The sequence below is a fragment of the Mauremys mutica genome, chromosome 4 (assembly GCF_020497125.1).
Source record: "Mauremys mutica isolate MM-2020 ecotype Southern chromosome 4, ASM2049712v1, whole genome shotgun sequence".
In the NCBI taxonomy this organism is placed as follows: Eukaryota; Metazoa; Chordata; order Testudines; family Geoemydidae; genus Mauremys; species Mauremys mutica.
In genome coordinates, this window is record NC_059075.1 from 162,651,313 (window position 1) to 162,672,318 (window position 21,006).

The 21,006-nt window shown below is 47.5% G+C and overlaps 1 protein-coding gene across 1 annotated transcript in view; it reads left to right on the forward strand.

The window, feature by feature from the left end:
• The first annotated feature begins 7,381 nt into the window (after window positions 1-7,381).
• LOC123369242 (60S ribosomal protein L10a-like) overlaps window positions 7,382-21,006 on the forward strand; it is a 32,149-nt gene continuing 18,524 nt past the window's right edge. The window contains exons 1-3 of the mRNA XM_045014597.1: window positions 7,382-7,469; window positions 7,838-8,010; window positions 9,815-9,984. Of these exons, the coding sequence (XP_044870532.1) occupies window positions 7,382-7,469; window positions 7,838-8,010; window positions 9,815-9,984 (431 nt within the window). The remainder of the gene's footprint in view (window positions 7,470-7,837; window positions 8,011-9,814; window positions 9,985-21,006) is intronic.

The following is a 21,006-nucleotide window of genomic DNA, read 5'->3' on the forward strand; positions in this document are numbered from 1 at the left end:
CATTTTTCTGATGCATCCAAACACTTTGTATTCTAAGTTGAACAAAACAAATATCTGCATTTTAATCCAACACTGCTGCTTGATTTTAAATCAGACCATCCCATAAAAATATTAAACACATCAATTTTGGCCACAGGACAAACACCACAAGACAGAACATAGAACACAAAACACAATTTTTACTGTGCCAGCAAATCATGGTACGTTGAATGCTGTTCAGCCGGCATCAGTTGTCTCTGATTCTCTGAAAGACAAAAACAGAAGTCTACCTCTTCTGGGCAGGCAATCATTACTAAAAATATACAAATACTCTTGTTGATTTTAGGCAAAACAAGGGAATTACCCCATATTGTCTTGTATGTGTTTTATAGGCAGCCCCTGTTTTAGTGGCTCCTATCTTATTAGTTAGATAATTTGCATTAATACAGATGCTTGCTGGCTCACTTTTTACTTGTAACTCCTGCTTGTAAACACTGAAAGAAAACATCATCACTCACAGTGCTCTTAGAGCCTAATACAATTTTAATTACATAGCAGTGGATACATTCTTCAGCTAATTTAACAAAATTGTTCATAGCCAAATGATTGCAATCTAATAATTTCTTTGCCTGAATTTATTTACAAACATTTCAAAGACACCAAGAACTTTTTACTTTAGTACGTTTACAAAGTTCAACTGCTGTTCCCTCCAGCAACTATAGAGTTAACTTTTCACTGTGCCTTAAATCACTTGCTTGTTCTTTCAACAGCCACTTACCAACTCAGATCACCATGCCAAATATTCTTCTGAGTATTTGAACCCCTATGTGTATACTTACTTACTCCGTTCTTGTTTTTTTTTCACTACACCCTAAAAGTTTCCAACCTGTTCTCCAAGCTCTCTGTCTGTTGCCTGGCCGCCTGGGCCCGATCCTTTTTTTCTTTTTTTTTTCTTCTTGAACCGTTTCTTTCCATGGGTACCAACGTATTGCACTACCAGTTAGCTAGGAGGGTGGGCTTTTTAAGTAGCCCCCACCCTTCTGGTCCTTTCCCTAAAACATTTCTACTCACAAAACTACTCGAGTCCTCCCCTGTGAGACTTGCCACCTGGGCAAAACACATGGCCCACTGGCGTTGAACTATTCAATTTCCTCTTGTAGCAAACACACTGCTGTTACGACATATGCTGAGCACAAATGGTTAAATTTTAACAAGTCCCTGAAGGACTGGTACTTGCTTAGCCAGGGCTTCCTTTTCTAACTGGAAATCCTGTCTCAAGGCCTGCAACTTGCCCTGGCGCAGGTTTGAGTTGCCGCCTGGTTCATGATCTATGCCCTTAATTGCTCAATTCTAGTTATCAAGTACACATCTCGGCCCTTTTCTCCAACTACTCTATTGCCCAGTCCTGCTACGACTGGGGGCAGATCCACCTGCCACCCTTCCGGTCAACCAGGGTGGAGAGAAAAATGCTAAACCCCTCTCCAGTTCTCAGACTTACTGCAGCTGAGAGTAGGCTCACCTTTAATCATGCAATCCTCAACATATAACACCAAAAGTACCAAACAAAAGAAACACAAAACAAAGGTAAAACAGATAGATGGTGTAAATTCTATAGGGCTCCCCTATTCTCAATTGCTCACCAAACTGTGACAAATTTGTTACCAATTTATCTACTGCAGGACGTTGGGGGAACACACCATATAATCAAATTTTAAAGCTTAATTAAAAATAATAAAACAACAATGAAGAGTGTTGGGAACGCTCCCACATTACTCAGGAAGAACATGAATACTTTAACCCTTAAGCCACTTTAATACTCACACATGTCCAAACTGGCCACGTCTGTATAACGTTCAGAGAAGGGGAATAGGCAGACGGGAGATTATCCTGTATACAGCTTGTCCAGAATTTCCAACATGCTTCTGCTCTTGGGAGAGCTGTTTTTTACACCCTGGAATCTCCTGCAGTGTCTCTTTTAGAGAGTTCAGTTCAGATTCCAGACCGTGGCTTCTCCAGTTTCACCAAGGCAAGCTGAATTTCAAATTAACCCGTTCCTAGACAAATTGCTCACACTGTGTCAGAGGCTTTACTTTGGTGATTAAAAGCTCCTTTGAGATATATGATCTTATCTAGATTGAAGGTACCTTCTAATGGGCATTGTTTAGATAGGTTTTCACGCGTGTAAAGATTCCAATTCTTTAAATACCTGCAGGTTTTAAGACCATAATGTACGTACATGTAACATGCTGGGGTACCCTTAGGGGGTGAGGTGGAATATTTAGAGTGTCTCTCCCCCATTTTCCACACACACACACACACACACACACATGCACACACCAAGGCCATTATTTCCTATTACCTCTTGCTGCACAGTCAATAAATTCAGATGGCGTGAGCCCAAGAGAGACAGACGTCCCCACGGACAGTCTTCCTCCCAGTGTGGCTCTGGGGCATATGCTGGGGAATTTTTACAAGAGCTCTCCATACAGCTTTAAACATACAGCTCCAAAAGCTACCTGGTTCCAGAAATCTTCTTTCAATCTTTAAGTATTAGAGACAATGGGGCGTCCCCCAGACACTTACTGCCAACTTGTTCCATTTTGTAAGGGGACTCTAACCCCTCTTCCCCGCGTCAAGGTAAAGGGACTCTAACCCCCACCTCCCGCGTCGAGCGCTCACTTACCTCTCCAGGGGACTCGAACACCTGGACTGGGACTCAAACCCAGGCTGGGACTCTAACCCAGACTACTTGGATCCTGTGCAAACCTGGACTGGGACTCTAACCCAGACCTAAGTTGTCAGGGACTCGAACCCCGACAATCTGCTCTGGGACTCTAACCCAGGCAACCTTGACCCTACTCAACGGGTAGGTGGATGTTGCTGGATTTCTACGAGCTTCAGCTGGTTCACAGAACTCGCCTTATCGCCGACGCAGAGATCAGACTACCAGGCAAGGCTCCTCTAAATCAGAGGATGCGCGCTGCGTTGCCTCAGAGTCTGATCCCCCGCCGGAGAGTCAGACAAAGTCCCGGCGGAGTCGCCAAAGATGTCGGGGACTCGAACCCAACAGCGAAGTTCGTTGTCTGACCGCAGTGAGACAGGCAACACCAGCAAGGTCCGATCAAAAGTTCTTTATTGACAAGTGCACGTATCAGTAAAGAACAGCTCGTATCCGAAAAGAACCAGCCCCCTCTTTACAGCTTAGTATTAGCTTATATAGACAGTTTTATTACGTCATAAATTATTCACTTCACACAACCCATATCCCACCCCCCTTTGGTTAGTAACAAACCCTAATAACAAAGCACATCTGTCTTTCTTTATAATGTAAGCAAGTTGTGATGCCCCAGCAACTTTCTTATCAGCATAGTTGCCAAGCACCAGACACTGGAAGACAGGAGTTAACGCAGCTGGTAACTTGAGGAATGCACCTCCCTTTCGTATCTCACTTTTTTCCAGGGCTTTATGAAACATGCTGACTTCAGTCAGATTGACATAACTGGTTTTTGTGCTACATCTTTATTCAGGCCTAACAAGAGCAACCAGTTATTAATTATTTTTTCAGGTGTTATCAGGATGGTTTTTAAGAGACCAAGTTAGGACCAAAATTTAGGTTGCAATATCTTAATATTGTTGAACTTTCAGCCCAGTTTGATTGGGATTTAAACCCCCAGTAGTTTTAGCAATTGCAGTGTTGCGCTAGGGCACAGACTACAAGTGAAGCAGAACCAAATGGAGTGCAAATAAACATGTTTTCCAGCTGCAATACAAGCCACAATAAGTAACAGGTTTCTTAAGGCCACTGTTATCCTGACTTTATCTCTGTCAATGTAACCATTTCTCACTGAGGCAAAGAGAGAGGCAGCTTGCAGATGCTTCAGTCCATGGTGACCCAGTGCAGACAGAGCATTTGGGGAGGGGCTGAGGCCTTGTCTACTGCACTACAAGGAGCCCTGACAACCTTATAATCCTTTCTACATAAAAGGGTTTCCTTGCTTAACCCAAAGAAGGGTAGATACCTTGACGAGTTTATTCCTTTTTTGGCACTGACTACTGTTGAGTCAGCCAGATATAAAGCCAGCCTACTCCAAAGCTGTGGACAAAGTTTTGTTGTACAACATCAAGGGAGTTAGTACAATTGTGCGTGTGATAATTATGCTTGGAACTCAGATTCCACCTTGCTTCTGGCCTCTGCAGATGCTTACGCCCTTTGCCTTTGTTGTATTTGATCTCTTCCCTTCTGACAGGAAGAGGAGACTGAGGTCAGAGCTCAGTCTGGTTCCTGGCCACGTGACTGTTGTTTACAAACTTTGGGTTGTAAAAAATAACTTGATGTCCACCAGGGGGCACCACTAGCTTGAGGAATTGTGCAGAAGAGAAGGTGGCTGGGAGTTCTCAACTTTTTTCTTTCTGAGGCCCCCACAACATGCTCTAAAAACTCCCCAGCCCACCTGTGCCACAGAGGTACAAAAATAAAAAACTGGCATATTATTTTTGTTTTACTTACTCGGTGTCAAGTATCAGAGGGGTAGCCGTGTTAGTCTGGTTCTGTAAAAGCAGCAAAGAATCCTGTGGCACCTTATAGACTAACCGACATTTTGCAGCATGAGCTTTCGTGGGTGAATACCCACTTCTTCGGATGCAAGTAGTGGAAATTTCCAGGGGCAGGTATATATAAGCAAGCAAGAAGCAAGCTAGAGATAACGAGGTTAGATCAATCAGGGAGGATGAGGCCCTGTTCTAGCAGCTGAGGTGTGAAAACCAAGGGAGGAGAAACTGGTTCTGTAGTTGGCAAGCCATTCACAGTCTTTGTTTAATCCTGAGCTGATGGTGTCAAATTTGCAGATGAACTGGAGCTCAGCAGTTTCTCTTTGAAGTCTGGTTCTAAAGTTTTTTTGCTGCAGGATGGCCACCTTAAGATCTGCTATTGTGTGGCCAGGGAGGTTGAAGTGTTCTCCTACAGGTTTTTGTATATTGCCATTCCCAATGTCTGATTTGTGTCCATTTATCCTTTTCCTTAGAGACTGTCCAGTTTGGCCGATGTACATAGCAGAGGGGCATTGCTGGCATATGATGGCGTATATTACATTGGTGGACGTGCAGGTGAATGAACCGGTGATGGTGTGGCTGATCTGGTTAGGTCCTGTGATGGTGTTGCTGGTGTAGATATGTGGGCAGAGTTGGCATCGAGGTTTGTTGCATGGATTGGTTCCTGAGCGAGAGTTACTATGGTGCAGTGTGCAGTTGCTGGTGAGAATATGCTTCAGGTTGGCAGGTTGTCTGTGGGCGAGGACTGGCCTGCCACCCAAGGCCTGTGAAAGTGTGGGATCATTGTCCAGGATGGGTTGTAGATCCCTGATGATGTGTTGGAGGGGTTTTAGCTGGGGACTGTATGTGATGGCCAGTGGAGTCCTGTTGGTTTCTTTCTTGGGTTTGTCATGCAGGAGGAGGCTTTTGGGTACACGTCTGGCTCTGCTGATCTGTTTCCTTATTTCCTCGTCTGGGTACTGTAGTCTTGAGAATGCTTGGTGGAGATTTCCTAGGTGTGAAACTCGTTGCTGGTGCTGACCCACAGGCCGGGTGGCCCGCTGAGGTGAGTAAAGGGGTGGAGGTAGCGCTCCCTCCCCCGAGTCCCTCTGCCTGGGGCAGATCCCCTTATAACCTGCTCACGGCTACCCAGGGGGCTGCAGATCCCTAGTTGGGAATCACTGCCCAGAGAATTGCAGTTACTCTTGTACTGAGCCCAACTTGTGTTTGGCTAAAGCATGTCTTCCAGAAGGCACCTAGGTCTGATTGGACAACATCAAGAGATGGAAAATCCACCCCATCCCTTGGCCGTTTGTGCCAAGGGTTAATCACCCGCATTTTAACAAATGCATGCCTTATTTCTAACGTGCCATGTTCCTAATGGGACAGGTCCTGATCCGTGACGGGGCTCACAGGCACTAGCAGCAATCATCATTGTGATGTCTTACATAGAGGTCAGCCTGAGTCACTGCCCCCGCCTCCAAATCCTCAACGTCTGGCAGTTGGCATCTCACTCTCATAAATGGCCCCTCTCTTTATAATGGGCTGGAAAAGACTTAAGATCAAAACGTATGCCCCCTCCCCCCCCGGCAAAAGATTAGGCTGATCAAAATCTGCAACCAGCTTTTGCAGCTGGAGCCCAGCTTTCTCTTCCATCTGGTTAGCAAACTCACAATGCACCATAACACAAATCACCAAGAGACAACACAGAGGCACTCATAACCCTTTGCAAACCATGAACGCACTAAACCTCACAACTTCACAATCAGCAGGAGGTCAGATCAATATCACTAGTCCCCGTTTGCAGAGGGGGAAACTCTGGCACGGGGAGTCCAAAGGTCAATGTTTTCTAAAGTGGCCACCGACTTGGGGCACCTCCAGGTTTGGGACACCCTGGTGCCTGATTTTCAGAAGCATGAAGCATAAGTGCAGCAGAAACCAAGGGGGGCCGTGAATGCTCAGCATCTCTGCAAATCAGGCCTACTTACTGTGGCCTGAGGAACTGAGCCACCCTGAATTAGTGGACAGGCTTGAAAATCTAGTCTAAGTGCTCAGGGTCTGCCCCAACTCCCACTGAAGTCTGTGGAAAGATTCCTTTTCATATCAGAGGTCACTAGATTGGGTCCTTCACAATCCATCTGTTCCATCCAGGCCTCAGAATAGAGGCTTTGTTCCTTGGGGAAATTGTTTGGGAACGACTCAGATGAAATCAGCCCTAGTTACAAGACATTCCCCTCCTCCCTGATGGGCTAAGCCAGCATCCCAATTAGTGCCCCCCAAAGGAAGGTGGTGCTCAGGTTTTAACCCTTTACTTGCCATCTTGCAGCGGGGCAGGAGAGGAAAAGTTTGACTTTAAGGTTTTATTCTGCCCAAATCCTGGTTTTCCCATGAAAGGTGAAATGCACCCCAGGGCAGAGGGCCCGCATGGGGCTAGATCGGCAAATGAATGCAAGGACAGATAGTCACGGACTCAGCACCTGCAGCTGGGACATGGTTTTCCAATGAGCTCATTCAGACACCTAAGTAAGGGTCAGATTTCAGCAGTGCCCAATCCCCAGTGTGCAAATGTGTCGGAAAGTCCTGCCCTTAATGCCTGTTTTGAGGACTTAAGTAGTGCCAAGGCCTCGGGCGAATGTCACTCTAAAATGATAGCTATGGAGTCCCGCTAGCATGTGCCAATGACGCACATAGAGGAAGGCATGAGCCAACCAGGACAAATATAGGGCAATACACAGACTGAGGAAGTGGATGAAATGCCACCTGCTGCCTGCGGGGACTGGGTATTCACTCAATAAATAGTCAGCAAGCTGAGGAAAGGCACCAATCAGCAAAGGGAGCCAGGATCCAGCTTTCTGAGCCCAGCTCCCAGCATGACATGAGTTTGGTGGAGCTCAGCCCAACTCCCAGCAGCCTGGTATTCACCTCACACAAGCACCACAACTGGCAGCAACTCAGGCCGCCTGGTCAGCAGCCTCAGCGGAGAAGGCAAGGCCCTACTGAGACTAAATCCCCACCTTCAGGCCCTCCACAGCTGAGTCTCATTGACAGAGTAGGATTTTTTTTTTTTAATAATGGAGATAGACCCATCTCCTAGAACTGGAAGGGACCCCAAAGGGTCATCGAGTCTAGCCCCCTGCCTTCACTAGCAGGGCCAAGTACTGATTTTGCCCCAGATCTCTAAGTGGCCCCCTCAAGGATTGAACTCACAACCCTGGGTTTAGTAGGCCAATGCTCAAACCACTGAGCTATCCCTCCCCCCCCCATCTATTAAAATAGATGTGGGCAGAACTGCAATGTTCTATGCATTAATCTCTTTTTTTTTTCTCCATAGCTAAGAAGTACAGTGGCTTTCTGGCTTCAGAGTCCCTGATCAAACAGATTCCTCTCATCTTGGGTCAGGGTCTGAACAAAGCTGCCAAGTTCCCCTCCCTCTTTGCTCACAATGAAAACATGGTGGCCAAGGTCAATGAAGTCCAGTCTATCATCAGATTTCAAATGAAAAAGGTAAACAATAAATGCAAAACCCCAGAAGTCAGTTACACAGCATGTGATGGGAGTCAGGACTGTAATGAAGTTATTGGCTGCCTGCCATTATACATGGATTTGCACTGTCAGGGCTGGACTGCAGTTTTCCTCCAGTGTTGTTAAGGAGGCTGCTAGTGGAAAATATCCTGTCAATCTCAGTTTGTGTGTTTAGGGAACACAAAGCATTCAGATGCTAACCTGAGGATGGAGGGAATTTAAATTTGTTTTAAACTACAGATGCAAGTTAAGGGGCCTGAACTTGGAAAATGCTGAGGGCTCTTGATGCTCACTGAAGTCAGTGGGAATTAAGGACATGCGCAGCACCTGGCATGATTGGCTCCTGCAGTTAGGGAGGATCAAGTGGTCAAGCTTCAGTTAGCCAGGAATTAGGATAATAGGTTTGTATTATATAGACTGATGTATGTAGTAGCTGAAGCTTTATGCTTAATACTGTGCAAATGAACTTCACAGTCTTACAGGTGAAACAGTGAGTTTCAAGTAGTGCTTTCTTATATTTGCTTTAAAAGTTTAACTTTCAAGAAAGTTAATATAGAGGATGGAACCAGAGTTTTAAATGAACACAGCCCTAATTCAAATGCTTAATCTTCATGTCTGGCAGCATGATGGTCAAAACCTGACTCAGCAAATATTGCTTGACTGAGTATTTCCCATCAAGCTTAATTGGCCACTTGATTTAAAAACAACTTGAATGAACCAAGAGCAAAAGTGGTAGTCTTTGAACATATCAATCTTTCACTAAACAGCTTGAGCTACTGAATTCCTGGCACTGCAGTATTGATTTATTATTTCCATTTTAAACTTTTCTTCAGTCTGTAATCTGGCTATATATCATAGATTTGAGCAAATTTGGTACCCAGGGTGTAGTGTTTACAGAAGGAAAAGCAAAGCTTGGTGGCTGAGATGCAAAAAAGCAGAAATAATATGATCCTAATGATTTTTCTAATATGAAAAATATAAACAAAACAGATTATTGTAAAACAAATATTCTGTGCAGCATGGATTGGTGATTTTGTGGAACCTGTTGGTTGGGGAGGAGAGATTTATCTTTAAAAATTTTATTGCATAGTGTAGGGAGGAGAGTGTATTGGACTGAGTATTGATAAATTTCAGTTCTCTTCCCTGGTCTGTCATTGATCTTGTGGTGTAGAGCAAGTCACTTAACTTCTGCCTCAAGTTTCTGATCTACAAAACAAGAATAATCATACTTACAACCTTTTTTAAAGTACTTTGAGATCTTCTAATAAAAAGTACTGTATAATTAGCTGACTAGTTTAATCATCAGCAAAGATTGCACCCAGTTTTTTAGCATACATGTTTCGTTACAGCATGTGGAAGCCAGTGGCAAAGTTATGTCTGGTTTTTTGATAAAGGAACTGAAAAAATTAGGTTGAGCTTGGTCGAATGTAAAGCTGTTCAGATCTAAATTTCACAAATGGTGCATTTAATGGAGTCTTCAAGTATCAAACTCTGGAAACTTTGGAATTCCATAAAGCATTTCCAGGCTGTGGAGGAATTGTTGTAATTGGGGAATTGTAAACCCTGTAGTATAACATTTTATCTTTTAAAAAAAGATTTATGGGAAGACTCAATTGCAGCCTACAGATGGATTCCAAAGATTTAAACCAGCCCTTTAATCTAATTATGTACATATTTTGATGACTGAATCTACTTAAGCTATTGTATGGTTGTCTTTAAACTGACTGTACTATAAAGTCTGTATCAGTGGAGCTGAATGATGACATTGTCCTTCTCCCTGCCCCAGGTGCTTTGTCTGGCAGTGGCTGTTGGCCATGTAAAAATGACTAAAGATGAGCTAGTCTACAACTTTCACCTGGCCATCGACTTCCTGGTGTTCTTGCTGAAGAACTGTCAGAATGTGCATGTTGTACATCAAGAGCACCATGGGGAAACCACAGCGCCTCTACTAAACTGGTAGTAATAAATGTTTCAGAGCACCCAGTCACTCTGCGTCTGTCTCTCCTCATCCACAGAGTTTTCAGTCGTGTTAGGACTCTTGCTCCCAATCCTTTTGAGTAGCTGTCTCATTCTATTAGACTGAGACCTCTGCTGTACCTTGCCATTGTCAGTCACCTCCTGCGTACTTGTTTGTAACTTAACCTTTATTGGAGCTGCTTGTGATTCAGCATTTTAGAGCAGTGATTCTCACCCCAGGGATGCACATACCCCCCTCTAGCTATTTGCTTAGTGTTATGACAGGTTACATGAAATGCACTAGCCAAGTCAATACAAACTAAAGTTTCATACAGACAATGACTTGTTTATATGGCTCTATGTACTTTCATTTCAGTGTATAGTACAATATTTATATTCCAATCAATTTATTTTATAATTATATGGTAAAAATCAGAGTAAGCAATTTTTCTGTACTAGTCTGCTGTGACACTTTTCTATTTTTGTCTGACTTTGTAAGCAAGTAGTTTTTAAGTGAGGTGAAACTTGGGGGTACTCAAGACAAATCAGCCTCCTGAAAGGGGTACAGTAGTCTGGAAAGGTTGAGAACTACTGTGTTAGAGCAGCCCTTATGCCACTGAGAGAGTACCTAAAGTTAAATGAGGAGCAGCCACAGTTAAATGACAGGGATCAGCAGGGAGGCTTCTCATAAAGATGAGCTGCAAAGCCAGATGAGTTGAGCAGATTCCCATCCTGAAGGCTCTCACCAGCTAGTCAGAAGCCTTCAACATGGAAAGATTTCTTCGATGAAACCCTTTTTAAGCCCTTCTTAGAATATGATGTCTTCACAGAATTTTATAAACCCTGCACCCCCCCCCCCGCCACCCAATCAGTTTTAAAATCCAACCAAGAGTGTATGCTTTTTTAAAAAAAACAAAAACTCCAAAGAGGAGTAGTATTTTATAGCTCAGCAAAGCCTTAGCATGGATAGACCCATAACTGGCCTTTATCTTGAGAGTACTGAGAAGTAGGCACATGTTTGAATTAATGGTATGATTCATAGAGACACCATGAAGAGAAATATTAAATCTGCCTGAATTTTGTTGTCTTCCGATAACACTTAGGACAAAACTCTTAAGATATTAGAAGGGAAAATATTTCTCTTTTTCAGTTGATTTACTTCATATATTTGACAATGTGTATAGTCAGTTTCCTCTTGCGGGTCTAAGTCACAGTAAGATTGACAGAAACTTCCTAAAAGTGTGTAATTGTAAAATCTCAAATTTGCGAAGGGTCTGAAACTACTTCTAACTAACATCTTGGAAAAGACATGCATTTGACTGTCCCTCTAATGGAAATATACATAGCAGGTTATGTTCCCTTCCCAGTGAAAACTCAGTGGGAGTGGCAAACTTGTCAGTGCGCCTGTGTGAAATGGGGAGGTACCTCAAATGTTATAGAAGAAAGAAAAATGCTTGGAAAGCTGTTTTACTGTACTTCCTTCTAAAAGGATAAAGAAATAAGGTTTAAATACAGTAAAATCAATGCTTGCTGTTAGTGGAGTTTCAAGCCACACTGTCTAGTCTCGGCAGAGATTTTCTGCTTCATTGAAATCCTCCCAGGGTGTCATTGCTCTTTAAATGCTTTTTAGCAGGTTTCTGGGTTACTAGGGATCACTGGATATATTTGAATTCAAAACTGCACCTCCAATTTCACTGGCCTGTCACCTGCTTTGTTCCAAGGAAAAAGCATGCAGAAAATCCATGTCTGTGGATGATTTGAAACAATGTTACCTTTCTAATGAGCCCAGTACGAGAGAGAGAGATGGCAGGTAGCCCTACACTGTATATCCACAGAGAACAGGACCAGAAAGGCTAGTCAAAGAAGATTCCCCTCGGCTGGCTGTGCCAGTTTGTTTGAACTTTGGAGAAGACCTCATGTACAGATGGTAAAAGTCACTTGGACTCACTCTTTCACCTTGGCTGAGACTGCTAACAATGGAATTAATTACTCAAGACTTTCAGTGGCTTTTATAATGGTACCTGTTTACTTAAAACTAGACTTAGCACAATTCTGCAGGCTACTGAGCAACAGTTAGTTTTTGAGAACCTGATCCCTACCAACCTGGTACTTTGGAACAAGGTGAGTAGAAACCCACAGGTGAAGTCTTCATGTTCTATTACTAAGTCCCTGAGCCATCCCCTTTCCTGGGATCTGTACTCTGCTTTCTCTGTTCAGCAGGTCACTAATAAATCTTCACCTTCGTTTCCAGAATGTACTGAGGCACCATCAAGGGAACAAAATGCCTTATTCACTTTTTGGGTTTCAGGGGGAGAATCACTGTTTGCCAAACATGCAAAAAAGAGAGATTGAGCTTTCCAGGTAGTATGGTAACATTCTCAGGAGTGTCTCTAACTTGACAAGAGTTAGTGAGCAGGATGTACAGCACCATGCTGACGGAGGGAGGAGGTACCTGCTCTGCAGCTCTCTACTGCTGATATACAGGTAATTCCTTTATTTTAAAAGGACAGACATCAGCTCCTGCTTAGTAATATTTACTCCAATCTCCTGGAGCCAAAACAATATGCCTTCTAATAAGAGCTATGTGATAGCTTCAGAAATCCTTTAGTGGCTTCAGTGGGGCAGCTAGTGGCCCGAACTGAGCCACTAACATCCTATGAGCTTTTCATGCTCAAAGAAAACATGGCGATAGCAGCAGTGAGCTGTCTCCCATGGTGACTTGGGATTATCCTTAGGCAAAGTAAAAGGCTGGCATCACCTTGACACTTTTAATGTAGTGTGCCGTTGCCTATTGTTCCTGTAGGGCTTTTTAGTTGTAGCCTAGCAAAAGGATATAGGACTACAGCTGTGTCACTGTGGCCGGTGATCCCGTCTTCGCATCAAAGGGTTAAAGGTTTTAGCTCCATTATACTGGCCAAGCTTGAATTTGGGTGTTCATTCAGTCTACCTCAATTCCCCCTTTGTTTTGGACAGTATTGGTCACTTCCTGCTCCAAATTGTTAAAACAGCTGCCCTATTCCACCCTGGCAGTGGCTGCTTTTCAGTGGCAAGTAGTCACTCAGGTATGCTTTATGCTCCTGTAACTCAGGTTCAGGTTTTGTGTCAGAATTGTGTAGCATCTGCAGTTGTGTGAAATCAGGTGGAGCTTAGATGTTTTGATGAAGTTTTGAGCTGAGATTTTGTTCAGGACTGAAATTCTAAGCAAGAGCAAAGAGAATGGGGGGTACGTTTCCTATGGCTTTGCTAGGAGCCTTCTTAATCCTAAAATTCTCTCATATCCTGGCTGCTTGTTTTATGGGTGCTGTTGCTGAAGGTGTGATGGCTAATAGATAGTTGCCAGCTGGGGAAGTTGGTGCCACGGTAAGGTGCATTGGCTTGTTTCTTGCTTGTTGCTGAGCCATGCCCTCCACACAGATCTAACCAATCATGCCTGCAGCATCAGCAGCCACTGTCATCTGAGCAGCATGCTTTGCAAGCAAAGGACTGGATAATCCCCCACCATCGCAGTTTTTCTGTTTGAAAGCAGGTTAAGGAAGCTTTGGAGGGAGCCTGGGAAGGATGTGGCTGTAGTAGGCTGCATCAGTTAAGGGGGTGGTAGATCTCACAGTGGCGCACAAGGCGTGTAAGCCCAGAAAAAGCAGCTGCTGCTCACGTCTGAGGGAGCCTGTGGAAGTCTTCTATCAGGTTATTACTTTGTCTCTCAGTTAATGATGCTTAGCTGGAATGTGTCTCTGCATGGGGTGCTTTAATGCTTTCATTTGGTGCAGGCTTCGTTATGTTTAGATTTAAAGCACGGTTTAAAGGGAAATCTTTATTACCAGACCAAAGGCATTGAGAGAACAGAGTACAGAGGTTTGGTCTATAAGGTCTCAGCCAGCCAGCAGGGCTGGTACTGATCAAGGGGGAACATCTCTTGTTAATTTCAATGCTGGGCTTTGTAAATCTTCAGAGGCAGCTAGAGCAAATGCCCCCTTCATGCCCACGCCACACTGATTACTAGGTTATAAGGTTGGGGGCAGGGTTTGTGTCTGATGCACCTTCTAGGTGATTGAAAAAATAACATTTGACCCTTCCAGCGGGACAGGGCCAGCAACTCAGCTCATGGATGGAGCATGGTACTGGGGAGTTCATGGTCTGCTTTAGATCTGCTTTAACAGGCATACAATTAAAAATACAGCTGATGTGCATTAACCTGGGCTCTCCCCTTTTGGCTTCTTGCTCACAACTAGGGGGCCCGCTTATGTGAAGGGTTTGGGTAAGACCTGATCCAGCAACCTTAATAGCAAAGGTGCTGTCTCTGGGGGATGAACTGCATGGAACAGAACACCTCCCTTCCCCCACCCCCGATAGGTTTGTTCAAGAGTTAATAGGTTAAAGTATGTGGATGTTTGGCCTCTTGCCCTCTAATATGGGGGTGTGTCTGCACCCCTGTGGTATTGGGGTGTGTGGGGCAGCAGGCTCTCATGCCAGGTCCCTTTGCTGCTCTGAGCCCTGTGGAAGCAACAGCTGGAGGCAGCAGTGCCACTGTGGGGTGGATGGGGGAGGGGAGGGAGGATGGAAGGGAGGCTGTCTCTACTCTCAGCTGGAGGAGAGAAGCTCTGAACCACTTCAGTGGGTATCCTATCTTGTGTTTGTGGCAGTTATCCATGCAAATTTCTGATCGGCTCAAAGTGGCTGCCAGTAGCAATGAGTTCCACAGCACTATACATTGAAGAAAAAGCCACAGTCTATAGGAGGGTGTCCTATTTACTCTCCCCAAACCATCTATTTTATATATTTTGGTCATGTCCCCTCTTTTCTATCTTTGAAAAGCCTGACCGTTCAGTTTAATCTCGCCACGCTGGTGTATCTGTCGTTGTTGTTACCCTTAGCTGACCTCCTATTTCTGTCTAATTCTTTGATTATCTATTTACTTGTTGCTCTTTCTCCACATTGGATCATGAAAACAAGCCCTTCCCTAGTATGTACTGTTTTGGTTGCAACTTCTAAGGAAGTGAATATTTAAGTTTTTTATGTAAATAAAATTGTACTACACCCTTTTTTGGCTAAATCTTACCTTTTGTGTCTAACCTATCTCATTGTGTTGCTAATGGATTAGAGAAGACAGAATTCAGCAGAGAGGGAGCCAGATCGGTGGTCTGGACTCCTGGGTTCTGTTCTCTAGTTTTGTTACTGACTCCTCAGTAATTGACTTGAGCTCTCTGTACTGCCATTTCTCCATTTTAAAATGGGGATAATGATATTGACCAACCTTTGGAAAGAGCTTTAAAACAGCCAGGCACTAGATTTTAAAGATGGATGTTTAATGCCCATGCATAGAAGCCAACTGGAAAATGCTGAGAGCTACAGGTAGAACTCACTACACAGGTGTGAAAGTATTTATAAAGAGTGATGCTGCTCCATTTTATTGCTTATTAACTGCACCTGTGACTTGGCTTCTGCCTATTGCAGATCTTGGGACTCTAACTCAGGTACTTGGTTCCTCTCACCCTAATGTCTGAGTATCTTTCTTGTATTTATCCTTGAAACATGCCTGTGAGGGAGGGCTGGGCTATTTCCATTGTACACGGTGGGAGCTGAGGCACACAGAGGCTAAGTGACTTGCCTAAGGTCGCCAGGAGTTGGTTGTAAGGCGGGGACTTGAACCGAGGACTTCCAAATCACTAGGCCATCTTTCCTCTCACCCACTAGTCTAATGCAGCTCAGTCCTGAACTTCAGACCCTTCCCCTGCTTGCTATTCTGTGCCCACGCTAGTGCCCTAACCCCTGGATGATCTGGCATCTGTCAGATGTTTCCTGCCTTTGCCTCCAGTTTCTCCAAAAGCTTGATGATGACCAAGGAGTGCTGTATTAAAAGGGCTTATTTTCTTTCTTAGGGCTGACTTGCTGTCTGAACTGTACAGTGGATTAGTGCAGAGCTGGCGTGACCCTAAGGCACCAAAATCGAAAGAAATGAGAGAGAGAGAGAGAGAACAGGGAGGGGGTTGGGGAGAAATCTTGCTCTCAATAAAGGCTTTAGAGTATGAAAAGAAGGGGGTGAAACTTGATAGTTACGCCTTGCAAAATGTCCAGGCAAGATCTCAATCCACCCACAGTAATTATACTTAGCTCTCATACAGCTCTGCTCAGCTCTCAAACATCTAAAAAATGTTTAATAAGTTCTAATTGTGATGAACCCTTATTATTGTTCCTAAGCTTTTATTACTAATTACTAGTATGACCAGTGCCCAGGTGTGCTAGGGGCCGTACAGACAATCCAATCCTGGAAGGGTTAACAGGCCTTTTCAAGGCCATGATCTTGCAAATAAGTCAATGGGCCTATTCCCAGGTGCATAAGAGTAGGTCTTTTTATAAGTAGGGCCTTAAACATTTCTGGGGTTACTGCCTCTAAGAGAACTCAGTATGTTCTGGCAGTTCTACTTTTCTGGGTGTGGGGTGTGGAGTTTAAGCTGTAACCACCTCACCCCAAAACTTTGGGGATGTTGTGAAACATTAATACAGGTCTGAGCATCGAGGTTGTTTTGGAAGCCTGATCCAAATTTCAGGCAGCTTCTGGGGCATGGAGAGCACGTGGGAAGTGAGTAGGTAGAAGATACAGGTACAGGGAATTGTGGGATAGGTGTTGGAGGACTGTGTAAACGGGAGCCCAGCTACCTGTGCTTTTGCTGCCTCCCCATTGCAAAATGGGCAGGTAGGGATGTGGGCAGAGCTCAACAAGCTCTCTGCCCCATACTCCGCTGCCGAGCCCACCAGCGTGGGTTCAGTGCATGTGTGGGTTCTGAGTGCGCATGTCTGGCAGTAACACACCAAGCCTACGGTACTATTTGCAGGACTGGGACAGGTGGGTCTAGGTGTGTCCAAAACGAAAGGCCCGGCCCCTCAGCTAAAGAGGGAGGAACTGCCCAGTCCAGGCTGCAGTTGAGTACTGGGGACAACGAAGGAGAAAACAGGAATGAGTGAGGTCCAAAGGTTAAAACTCAGGGAACCAGAAGGGGACACTGAGCAGGGAACCCCAGGCAGTGCCCACTGCTGCTCAAAGGCATCTAGGGGCTTGGTGGATGCCACCCAGAGGACCTCAGCCTGGAGGCATGATACGAGGGAGCAGACACAGGCCCCACAGCTGCAGAGCACCCCCTGTCCAGCTTCCTCCTCCTGCCGTGCTGGATGGATGTCTTGGCCAGCTGAGAAGATCCCACGACATTGCAAGGCCGTGGCTGGGGCGTGCCTAGATCAGGAGGTGCAGCCAGAACTTGTGAGCATTTCGAGAGGAGCCGGAAGAGGGGGCTGAGCCTGCCGTGTGGACACACCGCCAAACTGTGCGATTTTTCTGCGTACTTCTTGGCTGCTCATCCAGGGAGCCTTTGGCTGTTCCTCCCCCTGCAGCAGCACCAGGAGGGTTGAGTGTTACCACTTTAGGATTTCAGTAGCAAGTCTCAGAAAAGGCAGAGTCACTACTCCCCTTGGGCTGGGAGGTATGAGTGACTGTGTGCTCTAGGGCTGTATCTGCTCTGAGACTGCATGGGGGTTTCTCCTGCCTGGGGGCAGCTGCTCATCTTTAGCTCCTAAGGCCATCGCCCGACTGCAGCTTTAATCTTATTAAGGGAACAAGCTGCTTTATGGGCTGCAATGCGATTTGATCAGTAGGGGCAGCTGCATTATGCTGCTGGCAAGAGAGCGGGGGTCACGAGGGTGATGCAGTGCTGGGGGAAAGGAAATCGGGGGCCTGTTGTGGCAGGGAATGGGGGAAAATGGGGTGGGAGGGTGCGCTAGGCCTGTGGTGGTGCAGTGGTGGTGCAATGCTGGGGTGAAGATATGGGGTTACTATGGAGATAGCTGCCATATAAACATCTTGACTTGTGCTAATGAAATCCTTGAGAGACAAACATCAAGTTTTCTGGAGACAGCAGGGGGCTTCCTTTACCATTTCCATGCTGGGTCAGTACCACGTCTCCCCCCGACCCGGCAGCAGTGCCTCACCTTCCCAGGTGTGGAGCTTTACCCACTCTCCCCTTCCACGTACCAGGGGTAGCTCTTTCTTGAAGGGCTTTGAGCTCTGCTGGCAAACGGCTGGAAGGAGCCGAAAGCATTGCAAGCGCGCAGTGTTTACAAGGCGGCAACACAGCTTATAAACAAGGGGCTTCTTTAACGGCTGGGAGCAGGGAAAGCACATTCCAGGGAGTGCGCGCCTGCTGGGAGATCAGCTTCCTGGAGCAGCCTGGCCTGACTGGGAGACAAGAAACAGCATCTTCACAAATGCTTAATCCTTGACCTCCTCAGAGCACGCTCCAAGCACGAATGCATCCTCGGGGCCCTTGGGAGGTAGGTGTGTCAGACAGGGGAAATGAGGTGCAGAGATGAAGGGATTCACCCAAGGCCAGAGACGATCGCTGGCAGAGCCACTGGGCCGTCATTCTTGGTAGCAAGCAGAACAGCACTGAGAGGCTATTGGGTGCGGTGGGAGGAGAGCCCAAGGAGGTAGAGGAGTAGCCCAGGTGGCATTACCCTGCCTGAGCTCTCCCCACCCGCCTGCTGCCTGGAGCCCCCTCATCTTGATACAGTGCCATAGAATGGTATTGCACCAAACGCTTGGCCACAGAAAAGGACAATACCTTGGCCTGCTCCAGCGTCTTCTGTGGGAAGATTGGAAAGTGCCTCAGTGAACGAAGATTCACGTCAGTCCTGTGAGGCCGGGCAATTGTATATTTTACATTGCAAGTTCCTTGGGGCAGGGGCTGGCACTGACTATACTGCACCTATCATAACGGGACCCTGACTTTGCCTCCAGTAGAAATTTATAGGTAAGTTTTACATCTGGGGAAACAGGCCCAGAGAGGGGAAGGGACTTGCCCAGGTCTCCTGAGTCTCAGTCGAGCACTTGATCCCCTAGCTCACCCTCCCCTGTAATGAACACTAGCTGGGATGAGAGATGTTAGAGGCAAGGGTGTAAGGTGGAGTTTTCAGCTGAGCTTTGAAACCAGGTGGACCACTGAGGCGAAAGAGGGAAACAGGGAGGTCACAGGCTGCATGGCAGGAGCTACAGGGGAGGGTCTCGCCCTGGTGGTGGAGAGGAACGAGCTGGGATCAGATGAGGCCAAGGTCCATGAGACTGGCTCATATACCCCAAGAGAGACCCAGTGGTGCAGGGGGATGGGACCGTGTGTGTGTGAGAGAGAGACAATATTGTATTCTTCTTCGAGTGATTGCTCCAATGCATTCCAGTTAGGTGTGCGCGCCGCGCGTGCACGGCTCTTCGGAAGATTTTTACCCTAGCAACTCCGGCGGGCCGGCTGGGCGCCCCCTGGAGTGGCGCCGCTATAGCGCTGAATATATACCCCAGCCGGCCCGTCCGCTCCTCAGTTCCTTCTTCCCGCCCGTGACGGCAGTCGGAACTGTGGAGTGCTCAGTAGTCCTCCACATCCCTAGCTCTCTCTACTGGGTTTGTATATAGTTTTACTGTTAGTATAGTTAGTTTTAATAGTTAGTTAGTTTAGATAAGGATAGGGGGAGTATTTTCTCCCTCCCCCTCCCCGGTGTGGGCTCATGCCCAAGGCACCGGGCTTTAAGCCCTGTTCAACGTGCCAGAGGCCTATGCCAGTGGGTGACCCTCACGGCTCCTGCCTCCGTTGCCTGGGCGAGGCACACCGTACAGATAAGTGTGCCATTTGTTCGGCTTTTAAGCCGCGGACGCGTAAGGACAGAGACAGTCGCCTCAAGCAGCTCCTTATGGAGGCGTCCCTCCAGCCCCCGGCACCGTCAGCGCCGGCACCAAGGGCTTCTTCGGTGCAGAGTGCACCCGCGGCACCGACCGGCGCCGGCACCGTGGCCACGGTACCTAAACCGCCGCCGAAGACGACCCGGCACCGCTCGCTCTCGCCTGCACGCAAGCAGAGACTGGCGAAGGCTGTGGCGAAGGCACGCACAGAGTCCACTACGAGAGTGGCTGCGGCAGTGCGTAAAACGGGCCCTGAGCCCTCGACTCCGGCTCCGCAAGCGCCGTCGAGTCCGGCACCGCCACGCTCCCCGGCACCGACCGAGGTGGAGCCAAGGCTGCCTTCAACGCCGGAGACATTCTCCTCTGCCAGAGACCTCATCAGGCTCATAGAGGCTCCGAGCCTCCGGCCCCCGGCACCGCCGGTGCGGGCTGTTGTCTCTCTCGGCAAGCCAGCCAGGATGACTAGACCGCCCTCAGTTGACGAGCGGCGCGGAAGACGGTCGAGGTCCCGGTCCCGGTCCCGGTCCCGGTCCCGGCGCAGGTCCCCGTCCCGCCGCTCGGAGTCTCGTCGCCGCTCCTCCTCGCGGCACCGAGCACCATCCCGACGCCGGTCTGAGTCCCGGTACCGTTCTCGATCTCGGTACCGGTCGCACTCCCGGCACCGATCCAGGTCACCGTACCGTCGGTACCGTCAGAGGTCGTCTCGGCACCGCGACTCCCGGAGTCACTCCCGGCACCGCGGATCCCGGTCCCGGTCGAGCTCCCGGCGCCGGTCGAGCTCCCGGCACCGTCGGAGTCCACGCTCACGGTCACCGTCCCGTCGGCGCTCGGCGTATCGACCCTCGGTGCCGTCGGTGCATGGCCTCCCGCCGTCAGCGGTTCAGTCCGTCGGCACTACAGCACCGCCTTGGCCATCCCGCACGGCTTCCGTAGCCTCCGGTGCCGATGATACTACCCACCGGTGGCCTACCCCACAAGGACTTCCACATGAGCAGTGGGGCTACTGGGTCCCGTGGGGACAGCATGAAGGTCAAGGTATCCCGTTTCCCAGGAGGGATGTGACCACCAGCACCAGGGTCCCTGAAGCGACTATTAGTCGGCCGCCTCCCTCTCCTCCGCACGAGCCATCTGCTCATCCGGTCCGCCAATCGCCCACGCTTCACGGTTCGGAGGAGGCTCACCCACCGGACGTAGAGCCGGAGCCGGTTCTGCAGGGTGCATCTTCGTCATCCTCGCCGGACGAGGCGGTGGCAGGGGCTGCGACCAGCGAACCCCCGCCCATTGACCTCCGGGCCTTCCAAGACCTGCTT